Below are 22,555 nucleotides of genomic sequence, written 5' to 3'. Positions count from 1 at the left end.
CGCGGTTTAGATTTTTTCATACAAATGTTTTTTCCCGCTAACTCCAGTTCCCGTGGGAATTTTGCAATATCCTGTTGTAACTAAGCTTTAAGTTTACTAAGGTACCTGCATGCCAAATTCAAGCGTCTAACTTAAGCGGTTTAGATTTTTCATACAAAAGGATTTTCCCGCTAATTTCCGTTCCCGTGGGAATTTCGGGAATTCATTTCTTAGTACACCTCTATTGTACCTAAGCTACGTCCCTTCCAAATTTCAATTGCCTACGTTTAGCCGTTTAGGCTGTGCGTTGATATGTCAGTCAGTCAGTCAGTCAGTTTCTCCTTTTATATGTATATTTAGATTTGGTAAGTAATGATACTACACTTTGAATGGGACTGTTTCATCATAATAGAGCAGATATTAGCAACTTTTTGGTTGTAACGTCATTTAGTATTTATAGAGACAATTTACAGAAGATATTACATCAGTACGGCTAGCACGAAAAACTTTCGAGTTCGAATCGTTTGCGTACTCGAATCGCCATCAAAAGATTTAGTACAAAAACTACAACAGCGCCCTTGTGAACGTGTCGTAAAGTGAACTTAGTGTAAGAAATGGTTGCACGAAACTTATTTTGAGAGTCAAAATTGTCACGTTATCGTTTAATTCGAAGGTTGAGTATCGAATTTTAACGAATACGCAAACGATTTGAAGACGAAAGTTGTTCATGCTAGAGGTACAGGTAACAGTAGTTAAATATTCAAATGATAGTTTAATGATCTTATCACAAAAACAAGTCAAAATTGAAAAAAAAATCTTCAAATGCAAATGCATTATCTTGCCACGTGCAAGGATTTAACTCAACTTGAAATGTAACTGAATTCTAACTTCACTGCAAATGCAATATCTAAAGGAAGCATCGAAAAGTATATTTATCTAAAGGTAACCGAACTTGCTAAGAATAAAAACGTGACGGCAAAAAGACGGACCAGATTCGGTTGTTGATATTCACCGCGGGATTGTACACGAATATCGCATATTGAAACAACCACGTAGTGAGATACTCCGTGTTTACTTTGATACCTTTTTCAATCGGCGTTCATGGCTCACCGGTCACGTACTCGAACTGATGTACAGTCACGGAATGAAAAGGTTCGTCAGTTTTCAAATTGATTCCTTCAACGAATCGCGAGCACATACCTATTACCTTTTGAAACTATGTTACAGAATAATCTCGAGTTAGACAAAATAAATCTTTAATTGTTGCTTAGTAAAGTTCAAAATTATTCAGATCGAAGTTGTTTGACGATTTATCTTGTCAAGAAGATTATTATGATTGATAAACTAAAACCTTCTTGTTGGTTCAACCTGCCATTATTATTTCTATAAAAAAAACTACATTTTGTAACATTGCACTGATGGGATAGAAAAATAAACAAGCAAAACCTTATTCGTTAGCAAACGTCATATTTATTTAAATGTTAGCAGCACTGTTTCTTGCACTGTAATGTTGGCAGGTTTGACTCTTACAGTACCTAGTGCAAGCGAAAACCGACACTAAGGTGACGAACCTTTTCATTCCGCGACTGTACGTACACTCTACAGACAGCATCAGACTTTACAGTTTTGTTGCAAAATCAGTCTTATTGCAACTACGTTAGATCCGCCGTTTTTACCGTGTTATTGAGTTATTTTTGAGTTATAATTTGGTAACAGATCTATCTATATTTATACAAGCGAAAGGTCACTGACTGATTGACTGACTGACTCACTCACTCATCACGAAATCTTAGAAACTACAAGTGCTAGGAGTCTCAAATGTTGCATGGGGGTTCCTTTTAGAACATAGATGCTCACTAAGACGGTATGGGGTATATACCTTATGGGGGTAAAACGGGGTCCACGTGTACGAAGTCGCGGGTGGCCGCTAGTTTATCAATATAAAACGATTTCGACAAAAAGATCCAAGAATGTCTGACCGCTTCTTCGAGGAAAAAATGCTAGTAAATAATTAAAACCACGAAACCATTTTCCTCAACCATTTTGAATTAAGGAATAAATTAGTTCTATTTTTAGGCATTTTAAGAATACATAAAGCTCAAAACTCATTAGATACGTTATATTGTGTATAGTTCTTTAGATTGTTAAGGTTGAATATTTTAAAAAGAGTGTTGTAATGCAGCTCTATTTAAAAAGCAGGTTCTCTTTATTTGGCTGCAGCTTTACAATTTGTTCCCCAGCATAGATAATGGCCACTACGAGTGACATTGTTACCCAGAAACACAAAAATATGCAAATCCTAACTGCCCCGCACGAAACAATTATAATTCATACACACAGATAATAGTGGACTTATGGAATAACTACTGCTATCACGGACTCCACAAAACAGAAAAAGGAAATTGTAGTGGAATCTAAATTAGCTGCGAGAGAAAAGAAGAACGAAACATTACAAAACGGTCATGGCGGCGCTGGTGTCGCAATGCAAAATGAGCATTATAGTATAGTGAACACAGATGAGTTTAATTCAGTTTCAGAAAATTCAGCTGAAATCTCTTTCGACGGGGTTACAAAAAAATGTGATCACTTCTAAACTTTATTTGTATGAGCGTAAGGTTGTGTTGAGAAACTTTTTAGCTTGTTTCAACGTTGCTATAAAAATAACGGAATCTAGCAATTTCGCGAACACAGTGAACAAGCCAAAACGGTTTTTGTTCTAGCTGTATTTTCTCTAAACGCATTTTGTACAACACTTTTGCCTAGTCCAAAATTTAAAAACATAAGTATTGAAATATTTTCACTCGGAAATACTTGCAGAAAAATCCCATATGAAAGAATAAGTAGGGCTAGTGCCGAGGATTATCTTCTTACACCACCATTTATATAGAAACGTAGGTTATGCATACCTATTCAAAAACTAACTTTTTACAACTCAAGCTATGACTTCTCATTGCAATACCCAACTTCTTGATTTTCAAATATTACATATTTGGTTAGTAGGTGGGTACTTCTCATTTACACTCAAATTTGATGGTCACACAATAATAGTTCATAAACGGTATAAGTTAGAACAATAACTTTGAAATCAGATGATAAAATATATATTTAGCTACATACAAAATAAATTTTATCGTAATAGAAGCAAAAATAATACGAAAAAATCACATGAAACGATAAAAAACGGGATCATTTTTCGTGTTCTCATCGTGTCACACCTTCGGTTGCAATGAAACATTTGGTTACTGCATTCACAATTTTCATTCAATTTGTGTGTAGCATATACTAAAATCATCGTAATTAAATATACTTTCCACACAATAGTCAAAAAAATATCTTCTTATAATTATTTTGAATTAAGAAAGCGAAATACGTTGGTCACACGATTTTAGGTACCTAAAATTTTGAGTAATAATACAAGATTGCCGTTAAACCGAACACCAGCAACCAATCACAGCGTTCTATTCGGTTAACGTCAGTCGCGCTTCGACCATTGGGGAGGTGAGATAGGTCGATCGTCGCTCCGCGAAAAAAATACGTAACTTTTTGTGATTATCCATAGGCATGCCGTCGCTTGCTTGAACAATATTTTCTACCTCTAAAATTTAAACAATTTAATTGAAACTTTGCCATTGAAAACTTAACATGTTAGACTTATTTATGTAGTATTCGACTTGAACCGTTAAATTCAAATTTAAGGATAATTCATAAAAAACTAAAATTTTCGTCACCTTCGTGGCATCACCTTCGTGGTGTTTTATACACGAAGGTGATTTTAGGCCACGAAAGTGATTTCTTGCTTTGGTTTATTTTAAAATATAGTGACTGGTGTTTATGCTTTTACAATATTTTAATAACTAATAAATTATACGTGGTAAGTAGAGATCAGTACATCAATAAATAAATAAGGGCCTCGTATTTTTTTTGTCTGTCTGTATGACTGTATTATGTCTGTATATATGTGACTGTGTATCTATTTGTAAGATAAATTTAATCTGAAGTTCGAGTTAAAAGTTGTACAACAAAAATACGAGGCCCTCTGGCCTAAATAAAAAATATATTTTTGTTGAGGGACTGATAATCAGTTAGAGTTTTTTTTTATTGAGGTACTGATAATCCGTTTTTTGCTTCTTTAGCATTTCAGAATGCTACCAGTGTCACCCTTAAAACCAATTGCGTAGAATCTTGTAACTTAGTAGGTGACGTAATCGGTAAAATTTTATCTTGTATTTAAGTAGGTACCTATTTATATTATGTTATTGCTATTTATCTACGAAAATAAGACAAAATATATGTTTTATAAACACTTAAGAGTCATTTACAGTAGTAAAGTTTGAAAAAATTATTGCTGTGAAGTACAGAATCACTTTCGTGGCATCAAAAAATTCAAAACGTTAAAGCTTCCAAACGAGACTCACTATTTGACTGATTTACTGAGAATACAATCTTCACATCAAGCGCTACAATTTTTGTTTAAAAAAAGTTGAAATAAGTTAGAAATAAAATTCGCCACGAAGGTGACGGTGAGAACCGTGGCGATGAGAAATACCCAGGTACCAAAAGTTTATATAAAACTGCTAAGTATAACAACAAAAGTTTCTATTACCTAAAGATATAACGGTTATTTTTGCCCTTCAAAAATCATTAGCCGTTCATGACCATTCCGGAATTTCCTGTGTAATAGTGGGGGACGCATTTTCAGGAATGGGAACAGTAAGACACATTCCCGTAAAACATCCCGGGAATCGCATTATTACATTTTGGGGGTCTACCCCGCACAATTGCGACAAAGCATGTACGATCAGATAACCGAGTGCCCTGAAGGATTTCTTTGAGATAGCTTGTTGTCCTCGTCATTACAAAGACATCTTACGGGCTCATTATTGGGGAAGTTACTGATTGTCCGCGAAATACTTTTGTTGCAATTATTTTATTTGGCCTATTTACGGGAATATTAACTGGTCAAGGGTATACCTATACCCTTCTCTATTGTATGACAGTTGAGTTCATTTTGTACCTTTATGTCTTATAGAATAAGTAAAAACTTCGTCAACCTCATCATCTTCACAGGACACGTTGGGTTGGAATATCTACCTCTATATCGTAATTTATTTTTTATTATTACTAGGTTTATTTATTTATTTATTTAAGGACAACCAACAAAACATACACCATACATTCACAGTTTCCTTAAAAATAAATTAAGCTAAGGTGTTGCCTTAATTAAAGGTTGCCACGACATGCACAGAATGTTGGATAACAATGAAGTTGCCAAAGTGACAGGATGCAACAACTAATTATTAAGAGCCATTTCACAAAAATATTCCGCGCGAATTTAGGTACAAACTGTCAACGCAACGTCAAAAGAGTAAAAAGAACGCCGAAATGGACAAAAAAATCTTGAGCCGTGACCGTATTAAGACTTGATATAAGTTATTAATTTTAAAGTAGAGGTTTTAAAACTTGATAAATTAATTTAAAATTTTAATACAATTTATTAGTCTTTCAAAGATTTTTATATTTCGATTAATAATGAAACACGAATAGGTGTAATATGAAAAATATATATTAAGTACAAAATAAAGACAGTCACATGGTGAAAAAAAAAATTGCCCCCTTACAGATCCATCATCTGACCCTGGATATCATTTAGGGATGAAGTATTCGTCAAGGCGAATCTCCTAGGGTTCTATTGTTTTGTTACGGAGTTGCAATGGAGGTGGCCATTGCAACTCCTCCAGATCCATTATCAGACAGAGCTAAGAAATGAATAAATTAAAATTATTATCTTACTTCCTACTAGTCTTACTAATATTATAAATACGAAAGTTTGTGTGGATGTCTGGATGTTTGTTACTCTTTCACGCAAAAACTGATTCACTTCAGATTTTGATGAAACTTTACAGTATAGTACAGCAGTACTAGGCAGTCTGTGTTTAACTATTACTCGGGTCGGACGTTCCTATCGCAAAACCGTTGGTTCACTCAGTTCCGATACGACTCTAATGCTGTGTGTAATTATTCTCGTGAATATGTTACGGTCAAAGTGATAAATGTGAAAATTATGAATAATCGCCGGTTATTATGAATAATTACCGCATGATTTGGTTAATGTGATTAATATGAGGTCATTTATGTGTGTATAAAACTAAATAGGCGGCTTAGGGGTGGCCCAAGGGCCACCCCCGCCGCACCTTAACCTATTTTTCACTTTAAATCAAAACATTATGTTATAGGCATCATGGAAAAGTAATATTATGCAAGAAACATTCCAAACTCATTATGCCAAATTATATTAATATATGATATCAAAACGTTCAAAAGTTTGGCTGTACACGAGCACGTACACAAGATGTTGTTCTCTTTTAAGAAATTTGTTAGTACTAAGGTTGAATTATTAAATAATCACTGTTAAATGTGATTAATTTATCACTTTTACCGCGACTGTCGGTAATTATTCATAATAACCGGTTATTATTAATAATTTTCAATTTATCACATTAACCGTAACAAATACACTGAGTTTATTAATTTCTACGAGTGGATTTCATTTTGCCTGAGACCTACGCCATGAACCCTGAACCAGAAGACCCTGTCGCCAGCGACAGCGACGCTTATCCATCCCTAGCGTCGACCAGAATTGTGCGCATACTCTTGAGCATGCTACATACAACTGGCCGTCGGAAAAGCATAGATTTCCCTTAAGTCTACTCCCGCTACCATATGGCACTCCGCTAAAACTTGTGAGGGCGCCATCGAAAATTAGTATGAGCAGCGCACGTGGTTGCCCGTTGCAGGCTCTATTCAACCACGCTATTTTAAACCGTGGCCCCTAAGCATGAGATGGGAAACTGCACTCTCTTGAATTTGATGGTTTTAGGGGAAACCTAGGAATGAATACAGACTTTTCAAAGGAATCTCCTCATCAATATTGAAATATTGCGAGTTGCAATGCAATGTTACGTTTTCGATTGTTATTTTATTGCAATCTGACCTTGATTTTTCAAACACATGTCAAAATAAAATAATAATTTAAATCAAAAGCACTAAGGGATATTTAATTGATATCAACTTCGAAGCAAGCACAGATCAGATCACAGAAACTAAAGGGAGATGTGACAAACTAAAGGGAGGTGTCGCAACAATATGCCTAAAAACAGAACATAATATTATTGCTTGTGAAAGCAATGATGACAGCAGCGACGTCATAATGTAAACAGTGTAAATTGCTTGCATAGTACTAAAGATTATTCGAACGTTAAATACTAATACAGTAGTGGATAATGAGCACATATTTTGATTTCTTTGTGTGTGTGAATTTCAAATGCGACACTGAGTTTAGAACTCAGCGCATTACTTAGCATCTCTCTATAAAATATCTCTATGGAAGCTAGTTAACTCCAAAATAACATTCTACACCTTTTTAACCTAGTCAAGTAATAATTTTAATAAAATACGAAGCACGTCATCTATCAATAGGATATTTATTTTAGAAGTTAATAAATTATGCATAAAATATAAACACTTTAGTTAAATCATAGAATTTCTGAAAAAATAGTACTAAAATCGTACTGGAAACAAAAAAATATATTTATTAATATGTTATCTAATTTATTTTATTTATTTAATAGGACAACTAACAAGATATACACTAGAAGACAATAAATTTTAATATTTACAACGTATTTAAACTTAATCTGAGTGCTGCCTTAATTATAGGTTGCCACGGCATGCAAGCAAGGCAGGCAAGATTTTGGACTAAAGTTTTTGAAAATAGTTTATAGTGTACATAGAAAAAATTTAGGATTCTAATCGTGAAATATTTTTTTAACAACAAAACTTTCCTCTCGAAACAAAACGCTTCTTTTTCTTCTTCACGAAATAAAACTCAAAGTGGATAAATAAATAAATAAATCTTTGGACAATTTCACAGCGCCATCTAGTCCCAAAGTAAGCAATTAATATGCTTGTGTTAAGGGTGCTAACTTAATGGATATACCACTTACATCTTTTTTATAATTTTTTAAATACATCTATACTTATAATAAATCTGTAGAGAGGTCAATTCTGTACATGAAATATATTTTCAAAATAACTATCAGGGGGTGATTAGTGATCGATACTGATGCCAAAAATGCAATCAGTAAAATTTTTGTCTGTCTGTCTGTCTGTATGTTCCTTATAGAAACAAAAACTACTCAACGGATTTTAACGAAACTTGGTATGATTATTCTTCATACTCCTGGGCAGGTTATAGTATACTTAGGAATTCCCACGGGAACGGGTATTAGCGGGAAAATCTTTTTGTATGAAAAATCTAAACCGCTTAAGTTAGATGCTTGAAATTTGGCATGCAGGTATCTTAGTAAACTTAAAGCTTAGTTACAATAGGATATTGCAAAATTCCCACGGTAACGGGAGTTAGCGGGAAAAAATATTAGTATGAAAAAAACTAAACCGCGTAAGATAGATGAAGGGGGTAAAACGGGATCCAAGCGTACGAAGTCGCGGGCGGCCGCTAGTACATAATATACATAGTTACATCAGACCCGTCAAAGAAATTAAAATTTATCATTTCAATTTCTTCTCGGCCGGGAATCGAACCCGGGACCTCTCGGCATAATTATTAGTCCGTTTTGAACCACGACACCAAACTGCCGACTCGAAACAGGGACCTCTCGGCATAGTATCAAATGTATTTGGTCGCCGTATAAATCACCGCTTCACGACACGAACGCACGTAAACGTCATGGCGGGAAAAATGACACAGGTCCTGCCTTGACGGGCGCTCGCGCCATACTAATCGATGTCGGCTTGCGCATTGTAATTTATACTGATATTCACATCAATATTTTGACAAAGTGGTTACTAATATTTAAACAATAACTGTAGTAATCAATTCTACAATGAATATTCTTTAATTTGGGATACTTTTATTGCAGTTATTGCTGTGTTTTTGAACCACGATCAAAATGTGACGTTAATCTTCAAATTTGCCAAATTATTTTTAGATTTTACTCAATAATGGTAATGAAATTCAAGAATCTATTTCATTAATGGACTACAAGAATATATATCCGATGATTACTTTATATTTTTAAGCTTATTATATGAGCATAAATAATAGATACAGGACTTTGAAATAGAGTCTGCGGCAATATTTCCGTAAAATGGTTGTGGGAGATGGGGTACTGAGAATTAAGCAAAAGAGTTTTAGTAAATCCGTTTCATTAATGGTCAACACCAAGGATTGACCTATCTTTCGCAGTTATTAAATAATCTCTGGGTGTTGCTTAAGATAGTAAATCATGCTTCCAAAATCTTAGAAATTCGCACGAAAATGTAAAATGGCTCTTAACTAACTGACGGAGTATACAATTCAGAAATTTGTTTTTTGAATTTACGTAGCGAAGATGACATATCGACGCTGGCCCCGGATGAGCGTGACAGGTTACTAAATTGTGACTGAATCCTGTTGATAGAGGAGAAATGACCTAGGTTCGTTTAGATAGATATAGGAATTAAAAATGTTATTTTATTTGTTGTGCCTTTTAATTTCCAAGGAAACCAGAAAGGCTAATTACACTTCGTTAGATTCTTAGGATTTTATCATTCATTCAACAACAGAAAAAGTGGGAGGCAAGGCCACTAATGATGCTGAAAACCTAGGAAAAAGCCACGGTTGTAAATTGTACCAGTATGTAGCTAATTAATTGTTGAAAGATAAGATAAATATAGACGTACCTACTCCTACTAACGATATACCTACCTGATATTTAAGGAAGCACAAAGTTTGGTTAGCAAAAATAACATTGTAGATTTAAGTTCTTACCTATTTTGGACGAGACAGTGATTCATATTTGAACGACACTCAAATATGACTCTATACTCGGCGAGTTTCGACTCCAAGAATTTCAATCAATTTGTGATCGAATTCGACGGATGGAAACTGTATGGTAAAAAAGAAATATTTAAAAACTTCGTTGGCCTAGTAATATTAAAAGTTAATTCACCCACCATTATTATAAAACGTTAAAGCAAACTGCGCAAAACTATTACACAGTTTAAAAACTGAATTACAAAACTTAGTTGCTTCTCGATATCGGTTGAAATTATTCTTAACTAGCAACTTTACAGTTTCACGGAAGTTCTTTTTAAAGCTCTCTTTTATTATTTAAAGAATATCAGGAATAGCTATTCCTTCGTCCACGACTTGAATTTCATTTTCTACAATATTTAGAATTTTATTGCGTTCTACTGGAAGTTGGAATTCAGACAATGTTAATGAAACACAACCATGAAATTTTGTTCTTCTAGCTAGAATAAACATTTTAGGATTTCCACACATTTTCTACTTGTAACATCCTCATCTGATGGTTTTTTAATAACAATGCAAAAAAACCTAAACATTTAAATAACTCTATTATTTATTTTATTGAATAGACTCTACTCATGTTAATGTTCTTTTTTAAATTAGCTTGTATAAATTGCCTAATTAATATAAATAATTATGAGTCTGGAAGATTTGAATAAAATAAAGATAATGTAAAAAGCTATAATAAATAATCACTATCAGAATCCTTCAAAGTCTATACAGTCAAGGAGTAGGTAACGAACATCCTCCCAAATCGGCACAAACTGTCACATTCATTGTACTTAGATTTTCTGCCAATGTTGTTATCTATCTTATTCCAAGTTTTCTTAACATAGAATCTTTTATGTTTCTTCAAAACTAGTTACAGCACGCGCTATCTAGAGGAAAATGTTCGGTGGAAAAGTGTTAATGAAGGCCGACGACATTGCTTCGCCAGGCTCCTCCGCGGCGCATCAACGCAACTCGTTAATTCGCTACACACTGTTGAGTGGAATGGAGAACATTCGTTTTGGTTTTGAAATGAATATAGGGAAACTACAGTCAATAATGTCGAAATTAAAATTGGTTTCCAAAAAAAGGGTAAAATTTGAGTTTCACCATCAAGAGAAGCTGGACGGACACACGTGTTTCCAAGTCTCTTGTCTCTTAAATTGGCGAAAATCCCGGTCACATCCCATCCCAACTAATATTATAAATGCGAAAGTAACTCTGTCTGTCTGTCTGTCTGTTACGCTTTCCCGCTTAAACCTCGCAACCGATTTTGATGAAATTTGGCATAGAGATAGTTTGAGTCCCGGGAAAGAACATAGGATAGTTTTTATCCCGGTTTTTGAAACAGGGACGCGCGCGATAAAGTTTTTCTGTGACAGACAAAATTCCACGCGGGCGAAGCCGCGGGCGGAAAGCTAGTAATATATAAAAAAGAACACTGACTTCTGGTACTGCTAAATGTTAGTTCGGTAACTATGATTTTTAACGAAATAATATCTTCGTCGATATCAAGTCCATGTATAGAAACTAGGTAAACAAAAAGGCGACAAGTAAAAAATGATAAGACAGTTTTTTTTGGAATTTATGCTTCCGATAAACAAGTCAAATTATATGAATTGAAGCCTGAAAACGTGTCCATGTAACAGAAAATCTACTTATACATTTTTCTTATACAATAAGCATAATGATATGCCATAGAGTTTCGGAAGCTTGTCAAACTAGTCGTCAGTATGTACAGATACGCACATAAGCCGACAATCACCATCTCACCAGATTACGACGTTCACTCCACCCTGGGGTACCTCCAGCAAAATTCCACTCATAAAGAATAATGATTTGTTCCTTCGACTTTATCGTACACCACTTTACGTTACAGCTCTGCTTAGCAACTGCTCTAAAAACGTTAACCTTTACCTAACCACATGCCAGGAGTCTCTCAGACTCCGGTGAATTTGTTTCTTGTAGTAACTAGTCGCGTGAGCTGTAAGAGATTTATGCCCGTTTTCACCAGCAATCCCTAATTTTTAAGTGACCCCTATGGTAACACATAACAGGAATTTTGTTTACATAGGGGTCATTTAAAAATTTTACGCCTTTTTTACAGTGTTTATTTAAAAATATATATTTAAATGAACACTGTAAAAAATATTTTTTTTTTTACTTTTTGACAACTTAGTTTTTTGTTTAGAGTCCTGAGAAGAGAGGAGTCTGAGAGACTCCAGGTAGGTGGCTAAATGACTGAAACAAGAGGTAGGTGGTTAAGGGTTAATACGAGGGTCAAGTTATATGCAACAAAACGACGCTTAAATACTTTTCCTGAGGTTTTTTATAGCTCTATTTAGTTTATAACCCTGTCAAATGAGTACAGATTTCTTATCGTCCAAACCCTTTTCCTGTTACAGTCTTTCTCTCAGAATTAATGGTTTCACGACACTTTGTCTATCTACCTCAGCGTTGCCAGACGTCCCGATTTTGGCGGGACGTCCCGATTTTTAAATAAAATTAATATGTCCCGCGCGGGACAGGCTCGGTCCCGCTTTTCGGAGAGAGACATTAACTTCACCAGACTATTGTTTGAAACGCCATATTATTCTAAAGAATAATTTTTTTTATTTCGATTTTGGTTTATTTTTTCTTTTTTTATTCTAAAGACGAATTTAACGATAGAGTAAATCTGATTTAAAATATTATTTTTTTGTTAAAATACATTTTCTATGGCTACTTTTGCTATCTATTGTCACGTAAACGTAATTTTAAGTCAAATAAAAAGATAAATATTTGAAAACCTTTGATTGTATACGTTTTTTTTACTATGTCCCGCTTTTGACGGAAGAATCCCGCTATTTTCACTCAAAAAGTACCTAAGTCCCGACTTGGCGAAAAAAAAAACTGGCAACGCTGATCTACCTAGTGATTCGTTATTTCAACTTTTTACTAGATACTTAAATACATTGATGTAAAACCACAGAACGCTTTATGTTTAGCGTGGTCTTCATTTTCTTAAGTCTTAGGTCTACTTTTGTGCCCAAATTTTCTAAATACATAAGATGAAAAATATTAACATTCATTTTCTCAGCACAAGGTAACACAACATAGTGGTAGGTACTTACCTAATCTGCTAATAGACAACTAGTACGTTATAGAAATATAAATATAACATTTCTTCTCGTACAAATTGACAGATGGAAGTTAACATGATCGAGTGTTATGCGAATACAGTTCCTTGGAATCGCCAAAAGGCTTTCAAAGAAAAATATTATGCTAGTTACCAAGTTCTTTTACGTAGAAAAACTCTATCCACAAATTACGCAAAGCCTTATTTCTCCACAAACTACTTAATTCAAGTCTAGAAAATGTGTTAAGCCTTTTTTTTCGCCGAAAGGACATCCCATTGCGTGTGAATGAAAGCCCAGGCTAAAAGTCCTTTCTCATTATTTTTTAAGACATTTTTTGCCGTAAATGTCAAATGGTACATTACATCTGTATAAAATTAAATTCACTTGAAATTAATATTTTTAGTAACACGCTTTCAGGCTAAACAATGGCAGATTAATGAGTTTATTTCTTCCTTCGATCAAACGTTTCTCAGAATCATTTTAATGTTATCTATTAGTATTTAATTGTTGTTATCACGCCTGAAATTAGATTTGGATCCAAAATTCTAGAAGTAGCGTTTTAGTTATGTCACTGACGGACGACTGAGGACCATCCGTACTAATAATATGTATAAATGCGAAAGTAACAGTAACTGTATCGATTAATATGGAATTTGGTTTAGACATACCTAGTTTAAGACTCGCGGAGAAACTAGAATAGGTTTTATCCCGGATTTGAAAACGGGGATACCTACACCCGTGATACAGTCATTTAGTAACTAACAAAAACTAACGGAGGAAAAGCCGCGAGCAAAGGTTAGTGTAATATAAATCAATTCAGCATGCAACTAGTAGGAACGGGCTCTTACTCTATTCCCTGAGCGTTTTCCGACCATTAGCAGATTGCGGAGGTTGTTCAAATTATACATCTTCAGGGACACTAACCACGTTGATACGGTCTTCCATCACTGCTTAATCCAACTGGGCATTGTTTTGAAATCTATTGGGCAGAGGATACAATATTGTTGAAAGTTAACTAACATACGAGTACTTTGCCTTTTTGCGCCTTTTCATTTTGCCGCCGCTTTTTGGCTAACGGGTACAAAAATTTAGGCTTGTGTTTGTGTATTGCGTTTCGTGTTTACATTTTGGACTAGAGGTACTAGAACGCAATGTGAAAACAAGATTAAAAATACGTGATCAGTCCGATATGGTCGGAGTATCAGCTGAAAAACGAAAAGTTAAAATTGCGTTCGTCCAAACGCGGTGTTGGTCCGCACGTAGCAAATTTGAAAAGGTCAAAAAGAAACTAATATTAGCGTGGCGTGTTATGAGATTAAACCGTCCCTACATGTTTTGTTTTACACGAGTTCTATGTTGTTTTATGGTCACGTGAGCGTGTTGTTTTCTAATTAACTTTAAAGGGTTGGCCAGGCACGCTGCACGCTGGATAGACGTGATCTCTGGAATTATTGGTACACTCAACTTTGAATGAGATAGGGTACTACTTGCAACATGTTTTTTTAATTTTACACGAAAACATTTTGAAATAGGCAATGAAAATGTATATTCATTGTTGTTGAATAGTATAAAAACTATTGTCGCCCTCTAAAGAGGGAGGGCTTAATTATGTCGAAGCTTTCAGATTTTATTAAAAAACTGACTGTTCTCTCTAGAAAGATGAAGCTACAACTTAAGATACATTATTATCATGTCTTACTATCCAACTTAAGATAAAACGTCATCAAAAAAAAGTTTAAAAAAATAAAAACTCGGTTAATTTATTTTAGGCGAAAATTAAACTACTCTGTCTCCAAAACTAAGTGAAATCTGGGGTAGATTTCACTTAGTTTTGGAGACAGAGTAGTTTTTGTGATTAAGCTTCTTTAAACATAAAATTGGGTTCGTTCTCCACAACTGACTGAAGTTTCTTAGAATATTTTTCAGACATAATCTTAAAAAAACTTCTACCTCTTGGCATGAAACCCCATAAACATGTCTCATACTTCAAGGCTGAACTCTGGAATTTTTGTGATTTTAATCTCGCAAAGTTAGTTGAAACTTAGACGTCAGTAAGTTCTGAACTACGTGCGCTTGCCTTTTGATTGGTGTTTAAACTCGTCTTGTGTTTGCTTGCTATCTTTAGATTTTAATTTTGCTGCTATTACCCCGTTAGTTGAACAAACATTGACTAAATAGTTCTTGTTATCTTGTTTATTTGACAAAATACTTCTAAGGCTGAGTTGCACTACCTAACATTGACCTAACTTTAACGATAACCGGTGCTTTTTGTATGGAATTTGACAGATTTGACGTTTGTCAACATTAAAGTAAAATGGTACAACCCAGCCTTAGTTTTAGAGCAGCTCGCAGTTTTAGAGCGATGTAGATTGTAAGACCAGCTGCTTAGCGTAAATAATAAAATGCTTTGCATTTAAATGTCTGTCTTAATTCTTTGGAAGTAAATCGTCCACCTCTCATTCTAAGATCAATTTTTGTGCATTTGCTCCCTGCTATATTCGAACCCGCTTATGTATCTTTCCAGCTGAAATTGTAGTCCTGTATTACACACCATCAGGCTAAGCAGCCATTATGATTCATCATCATCATCATCATCTCAGCCATAGGACGTCCACTGCTGAACATAGGCATCCCCCAATGCTTTCCATGTTGCCCGGTTGGTAGCGGCCTGCGTCCATCGCCTTTCTGCTACCTTTATGATGTCGTCGGTCCACCTTGTGGGTGGACGTCCCACGCTGCGTTTTCCGGTACGCGGCCTCCACTCCATTATGATTACGTGATATTATCAAATTTGACGTGTCCGATATTTTATAATTTTATACACAATTTACTTTAAGAAAATCTATACTTACTATAAAGCCGAAGAGTTTGTTTGAACGCGCTAATATCAGGAACTAGGGTCCAATTTGACAATCTCTTTCAGATAGACTATTTATCGAAAGGCTAGGCTATACAAATATCATCACGCTATGACTTGAGCTGAGTTGCACCACCTAACTGACCGTAATTATAACTATAAATCGGCGTTTTTTTGTATGTAATTTGACAGATTTTAGACGTTTGTCAAAGTTAAAGTAAGATGATGCAACCCAGCCTTAGTAACTATTCCACACGGACGAGGTCGCGGGCAGAAGCTAGTAGAGTATAATTTTGAAAATCTTCCAAGCGTAACCTTCAAGACTAACTTGAGCTAACTTGTGTAGGTGTAAAGCTATCCGTTTGAAAGTTAACGTGTTAAAGAAGTTTCCACCTCGCACTTAATTTATCGTTTCATTACCCACAGCTTGTGTCCCATCCAACCTGACTCACGTGGTGGCATGTACCTACCTACAAATAACACATGTTAGTTGCATTCAAGTATTTATTACTTTAGTTTAGTGTCACAGATCGGCATAAATTATAGCCTATATGTTAATCTGGGTTACAAATAATAATACTATAAAGTTTCAACAAAATCCGTTCAGTAGTTTTTGCGTGAAAGAGTAACAAACATCCAAACTTTCGCATTTATAATATTAGCAGGATAAATAAGATGCTACAGTGATCTTGACATTCTATCGTTCGTTTTTCTTCAAAGTTTAATTGACGAAGTGGACTTCTCTGGGACAAGAGAGGCCCTCTAATGAATAGACTAGAGGCGTTTTTGGACCTGGATTTCAATGATCCCATATTTGATTAAAAAAAAATTAGACATCGTTCTACTAATATTATAAAGGCGAAAGTTTGGATGTCTGGATGTCTGGATGTTTGTTACTCCTTCACGCAAAAACTACTGAACGGATTTTGTTGAAACTTTACAGTATTATTGTTTATAACCCAGATTAACATATTTATGACGATATGTGACAAATTTTCAATAAATAAATAAGACGTGTCTTAAAAGCGCTATCTATCATCATTGGTTAAAATCTACAGCGCTGGACAAATTACTGTTTTTGACGTTCGTAAATATTCATGCGGGGGAAGCCGTGAAACGCCATCTATCAACATGATATCAAACAACAGATTTTACGAACTAAGGGGTAAAACGAGGTCCACGCGTACGAAGTCGCGGGCGGCCGCTAGTCCCAACTAATATTATAAATGCGAAAGTAACTCTGTCTGTCTGTCTGTCTGTTACGCTTTCCCGCTTAAACCTCGCAACCGATTTTGATGAAATTTGGCATAGAGATAGTTTGAGTCCCGGGAAAGAACATAGGATAGTTTTTATCCCGGTTTTTAAAACAGGGACGCGCGCGATAAAGTTTTTCTGTGACAGACAAAATTCCACGCGGGCGAAGCCGCGGGCGGAAAGCTAGTTACAAATAAATAAGATGCTACAGTGATCTTGACATTCTATCGTTCGTTTGTACTTCAAAGTTTAATTGACGAAGTGGACTTCTCTGGGACAAGAGAGGGTCCCTGTAACTAATGAATAGGGGTTTTTCAACCTAAAGGTTTTGGATTTCATTGATCATCATCATCATCATCATCATTTCAGCCATAGGACGTCCACTGCTGAACATAGGCCTTCCCCAATGCTTTCCATGTTGATCGATTGGTAGCGGCCTGCGTCCAGCGCTTCCCTGCTACCTTTACGATGTCGTCGGTCCACCTTGTAGGTGGACGTCCCACGCTGCGTTTTCCGGTACGCGGCCTCCATTCCAGAACCTTTCTGCCCCATCGGCCGTCAGTTCTGCGTACTATGTGCCCTGCCCATTGCCACTTCAGCTTGCTAATCCGTCGGGCTATGTCAGCGACTTTGGTTCGTTTACGGATCTCCTCATTTCTGATTCGATCTCGCAAAGAAACACCAAGCATAGCCCTCTCCATAGATATCCAGAAGCCGCCTCATAGGAAGTGGACATGGATGAGTCCCGATGGTTCTACGAAAAATGAGATTGACTTCATCATGACCACAAAGCGACGAATATTTAGTGATGTCTCCGTGATCAACAGGGTGAAAACCGGTAGTGATCACCGAATGGTCAGAGGCATACTAAATATTAACGTCAAGCTAGAAAGGTCCCGTCTGATGAAGTCTACGCTCCGACCCTACAATTCCCATATCCACTGCCCCGAGAGCTTTCAGCTCGAGTTGACAAATCGCTTTGCATGCCTGGAAAACTGCGAGTCAGTGGATGAGATCAATAACGGGTTCGTAGAAACTGTCCAGGCGGCTGGGCTTAAATTCTTTAGACCTCGTCGTAAAGACAAGCCGCAAAAGCTCACCGACCACACCCTCAACTTCATGGCAGAACGACGTGCAATGACGCTGCAGTCCTCCGTTGACGCTACGGCATATAGGCAGCTCAATAGACAGATAAGGAAGTCCTTGCGACATGATATTCGCAACTTTAATACTAACAGTATTAAAGAGGCGATAGAGCGGAACCAAGGCTCCAAAGTGTTCGCAAGAGACAACTCTATTGGGCAAAGCCAGCTGACGAAGCTAACGACGGCGGACGGTAGTGTAACGTCAACAAAAGCCGAGGTTCTAGGTGAGATCGAGAGGTTTTATGGACAGCTATATACCTCGGTCACCAAACCCGTTGATAGCTCAACTTCAGATCCAAGAGCTAAGCTAACTCGACACTATACCGAAGATATCCCGGACATCAGCCTATACGAGATTAGGATGGCTCTCAAACAGCTAAAGAACAACAAGGCACCGGGTGATGACGGAATAACATCGGAGCTTCTGAATGCGGGTGGAACACCGATACTGAAAGCCCTTCAGAGACTCTTTAACTCCGTCCTACTCCAGGGAACTACGCCAGAGGCATGGAACAGAAGCGTGGTGGTGCTCTTCTTCAAGAAAGGTGATAAGACCTTGCTGAAGAATTACAGACCCATCTCGCTTCTGAGTCATGTCTACAAACTGTTTTCGAGAGTCATCACGAACCGTCTCGCGCGTAGGTTCGATGACTTCCAGTCTCCCGAACAAGCCGGATTCCGAAAAGGTTATAGTACCATAGACCACATCCATACGCTGCGGCAGGTTATACAGAAGACTGAGGAGTATAACTTGCCACTATGCTTGGCGTTCGTAGACTATGAGAAGGCCTTCGATTCGATTGAGACTTGGGCAGTGTTACAATCTCTCCAGCGGTGCCGTATTGACTATCGGTATATCGAGGTGCTGAAGTGCTTGTACAAAAACGCCACCATGTCGGTCCGAGTACAGGAGCAGAGCACGAGGGCGATTCCACTGCAGCGAGGCGTTAGGCAGGGAGATGTTATATCTCCGAAACTGTTCACCGCTGCATTGGAAGACGCTTTCAAACTCCTGGAATGGAAAGGATTCGGCATAAACATTAATGGCGAGTACATCACTCACCTTCGGTTTGCCGACGATATTGTGGTCATGGCAGAATCGTTAGAAGATCTTGGCACAATGCTCGAAGACCTTAATCGAGTTTCCCAACAGGTAGGCCTGAGGATGAACATGGACAAAACGAAGCTTATGTCGAATGTCCATGTTACGCCCTACCCAGTTTCAGTTGGGAGCTCAATTCTCGAGATTGTCGACAAGTATGTCTACCTCGGACAAACGATTCAGCTAGGTAGGTCCAATTTCGAGAAGGAGGTCAATCGTCGAATCCAACTCGGCTGGGCAGCGTTCGGGAAACTACGCAACATCTTTTCGTCCAAATTACCTCAATGCCTGAAGACTAGAGTGTATAACCAATGTGTGTTACCAGTGATAACTTATGGCTCGGAAACGTGGCCTCTCACTATAGGCCTTATACTTTCATTGATCCCATACGAATATTTGACAAAAAAATGAAACATCTGTATAATCGCTTCCAGTTTAGTAACGCCAATATAACAACCAGAAAAAAAAATATGCACAGGATGTTAATTTAAAAAGTATAATTCAATTCACTAAAATAAAATGTATTATGATAAACATATCAATGCATTCGCAAAATCATCGTTACTTCCTGGAAAATTTGCATGTCCATTTTCGCTGTATTCTGTTCTACTCATTTTTGTTCTAACCCAAAAGATGCGCTTTCACGTTTTGAACAATATCGCAGCGCAAATTTTGCATTTCATTATAATCTGGCTTTGTTAGCCTGTGCCGTTTGAGTACTGCCTGTTTATTCCGTGACCGTTTATTCTGTGGTCGTTTATTCTGTGACCGTTTGTTTTTGCCGGTGTGGAACAGAAGCAATATTATTGTGTTTTTGTCTGAATGAAAATGAATATAAATTATTCTGCTGATGAAAATGAACTGCCCAGTGATCAGTTAAATAATAAATAAGGTGTGAATGAATGCAGTACATTTTGTTAGTCTGGCAGTGAAATTGCTTTATTTGTGACGAATTTTATTTTGATGTCAATTTAAAAAGTAAAAAGTATTTATTTCTAAAAGATGTCACATGTACAATTTATTCTGGCGGTTTCTGCACTAAACTAGAAAGCTTGTATCGCAGCGGCCAATTCAAACAATTACCTTTGTATTGACATCGGTCAATTCAGTAAACATACTTTTAATGACGATTTCAAATTGAAGAATTCAAACATTTTTAAGTATCCAATTGGCTTCGATTTAGTCTTTATAAAATAAAACATAGTTAAATACATTTCTTTGCCAATTATATTTAAACAACAGCGTCTATTTATGAAGCGACGTTGTTATATCGTTTGTGAAAATAATTTTATAATGTGAGCAATATTGAAAAGACCACCTGTTACGTTATGCCATTCGAAGCTCAAAGGACGTCCTAATAAAATGTAGTTCACATTGACTAGTTATTTTATTGAATATTATTTACTATTGTGGGAAGAAAAATTGTCGATAATACTTGAGTACTCATTAAGAGCACCTATTAGACCAGTTCTTCAATACGTTATTATAACAATCTTTGGACTTAAACTTTATAAGCCGCCAAGCGGAGCATGGCTCAAAGAAATTACTCGAACCAATGGTTAAACATTATCTCTATTCAGATATTTCTACCGAAACTATTTAATATTACTGTAATTATAGTGAAAATATTTCAACACTGTGAGAGACCTCTTCTGTAGATTGTTATTGATCTTAACCCTCGTATATTCTTCATCAGCTATCAACCATACTAAGATTAATAACATGGATAGTTATTGGCAGTTAAATTAAACAATAAAAGGCCTATTGGTAAACACATAAACCCATGCGAATCCATAAATTTTCCAACCATTAAACAAAGCGGGACAGTAAAATTATCCTAACTCCCAAATTTAATCTGTATCCAATTCTAAAACGAAATTGTGTACATTTTGTTGGACCAACCCATAGTTTATGGCGTACCGATTCCACTAAATGTGTTTAATTTATCAGCACCTAGTTGTTTTCCAGTGTTTGTGGCGAATTTAATTAATTATTCGATTATTTATCACGAGCCTCTTCGTTAGAACAAGACGTTCTTGCGGAATGTTTAATGGCGAATGGCGGGTGCAAAATGGATTGAGACTGTTCGGAGTTTGATTCATGGATGGAGTTGTTGTCTTTCTTAATGACTACTTACGTTGTTGTTAGAACAGTATTCGGATGTTTGCGGCTTTCGAGGCATCTGGAGCAATTTTTCACTGGCAAGCAAGATTGTTAGGAATAATGATTCGAAATGGATGATATCCCTGAAGTTGAACGTTATGTTTGATGCTTCCAAGATTTTAACAAGATTCAAGACGATATCTGTTTCTTTCCATTCTATTTTCGTTTCTTTTTCTTAGTTAAGTAATATCGTCATTAAGATAAATTGACACTCTTATGTAGTTATATTCTTAGATTTTTGTGGAATACAAATTAAGCCTCGTCAGTTAAGTATATCTTCTTCAGAATGAGCACTATATTTTAGACATCACAATGTCTTATATTCTAGATTTACTAACAATAACATTGTCCACAGATGCACTCGAGGGGACCACCTCAAGGTCTACTCCGAAGGTGGGACGCACGGGCCAGGTCCTCCCGGAGTCAACGAGTATTCGGCCTGGTCCAGAGCCATCTGCGGGAACAGGGTTGATGCACCACCAGCCTTGTACTCCCATGGACCGCTTCTAGTATTGGAGTTCCACACCGGGTCGAAGATATCCAATGCGACTGGCTTCGTGGGCACCTATAGGTTTATAGATAGACGTAAGTTTAAATAATATAAGTGTAAGTAGTGCGTTGAGTTGATCACCAACAGGGAAAGATGGCAAGATGTCGTAAGGCAAACAACATTTTTCTACAATAAATCTGAACGAACATGTAACGAATGAGAAAAAGAAGAGACATTAATAGAATAATCGTCACTTGACCTTTTCCCCTGGAATAAACTTGATCTTTACTAGTAGGATTTTAAATGACGGTTAAGCTGCTAATCGTCGCCAGGTAAACGAAACTCCGAGCATAGCACGCTCCATCGCTCTTTGGGTGACCTTGAGCCTTCTTATGAGGCCCATAGTAAGCGACCACGTCTCAGATCCGTACACCATCACTGGCAACACACACTGGTCAAATACTTTTGACTTGAGACACTGCGGTATTTCGGACGTGAGAATTTCGCGAAGCTTCCCGAACGCTGCCCAGCCGAGTTGGATTCGACGATTAACCTCTTTCTCGAAGTTGGACCTACCTAACTGGACT

The 22,555-nt window shown here is 36.6% G+C and overlaps 1 protein-coding gene across 1 annotated transcript in view; it reads left to right on the top strand.

The window, feature by feature from the left end:
• The window catches only part of LOC135076824 (suppressor of lurcher protein 1-like), a 110,831-nt gene that overhangs the window by 60,822 nt on the left and 27,454 nt on the right, over positions 1-22,555 (top strand). The window contains exon 5 of the mRNA XM_063971291.1: positions 21,834-22,063. Within this exon, the coding sequence (XP_063827361.1) occupies positions 21,834-22,063 (230 nt within the window). The remainder of the gene's footprint in view (positions 1-21,833; positions 22,064-22,555) is intronic.

The sequence above is a fragment of the Ostrinia nubilalis genome, chromosome 12 (genome assembly GCF_963855985.1).
Source record: "Ostrinia nubilalis chromosome 12, ilOstNubi1.1, whole genome shotgun sequence".
Lineage (NCBI taxonomy): Eukaryota > Metazoa > Arthropoda > Insecta > Lepidoptera > Crambidae > Ostrinia > Ostrinia nubilalis.
This window is presented reverse-complemented; position numbering and strand designations above follow the sequence as displayed.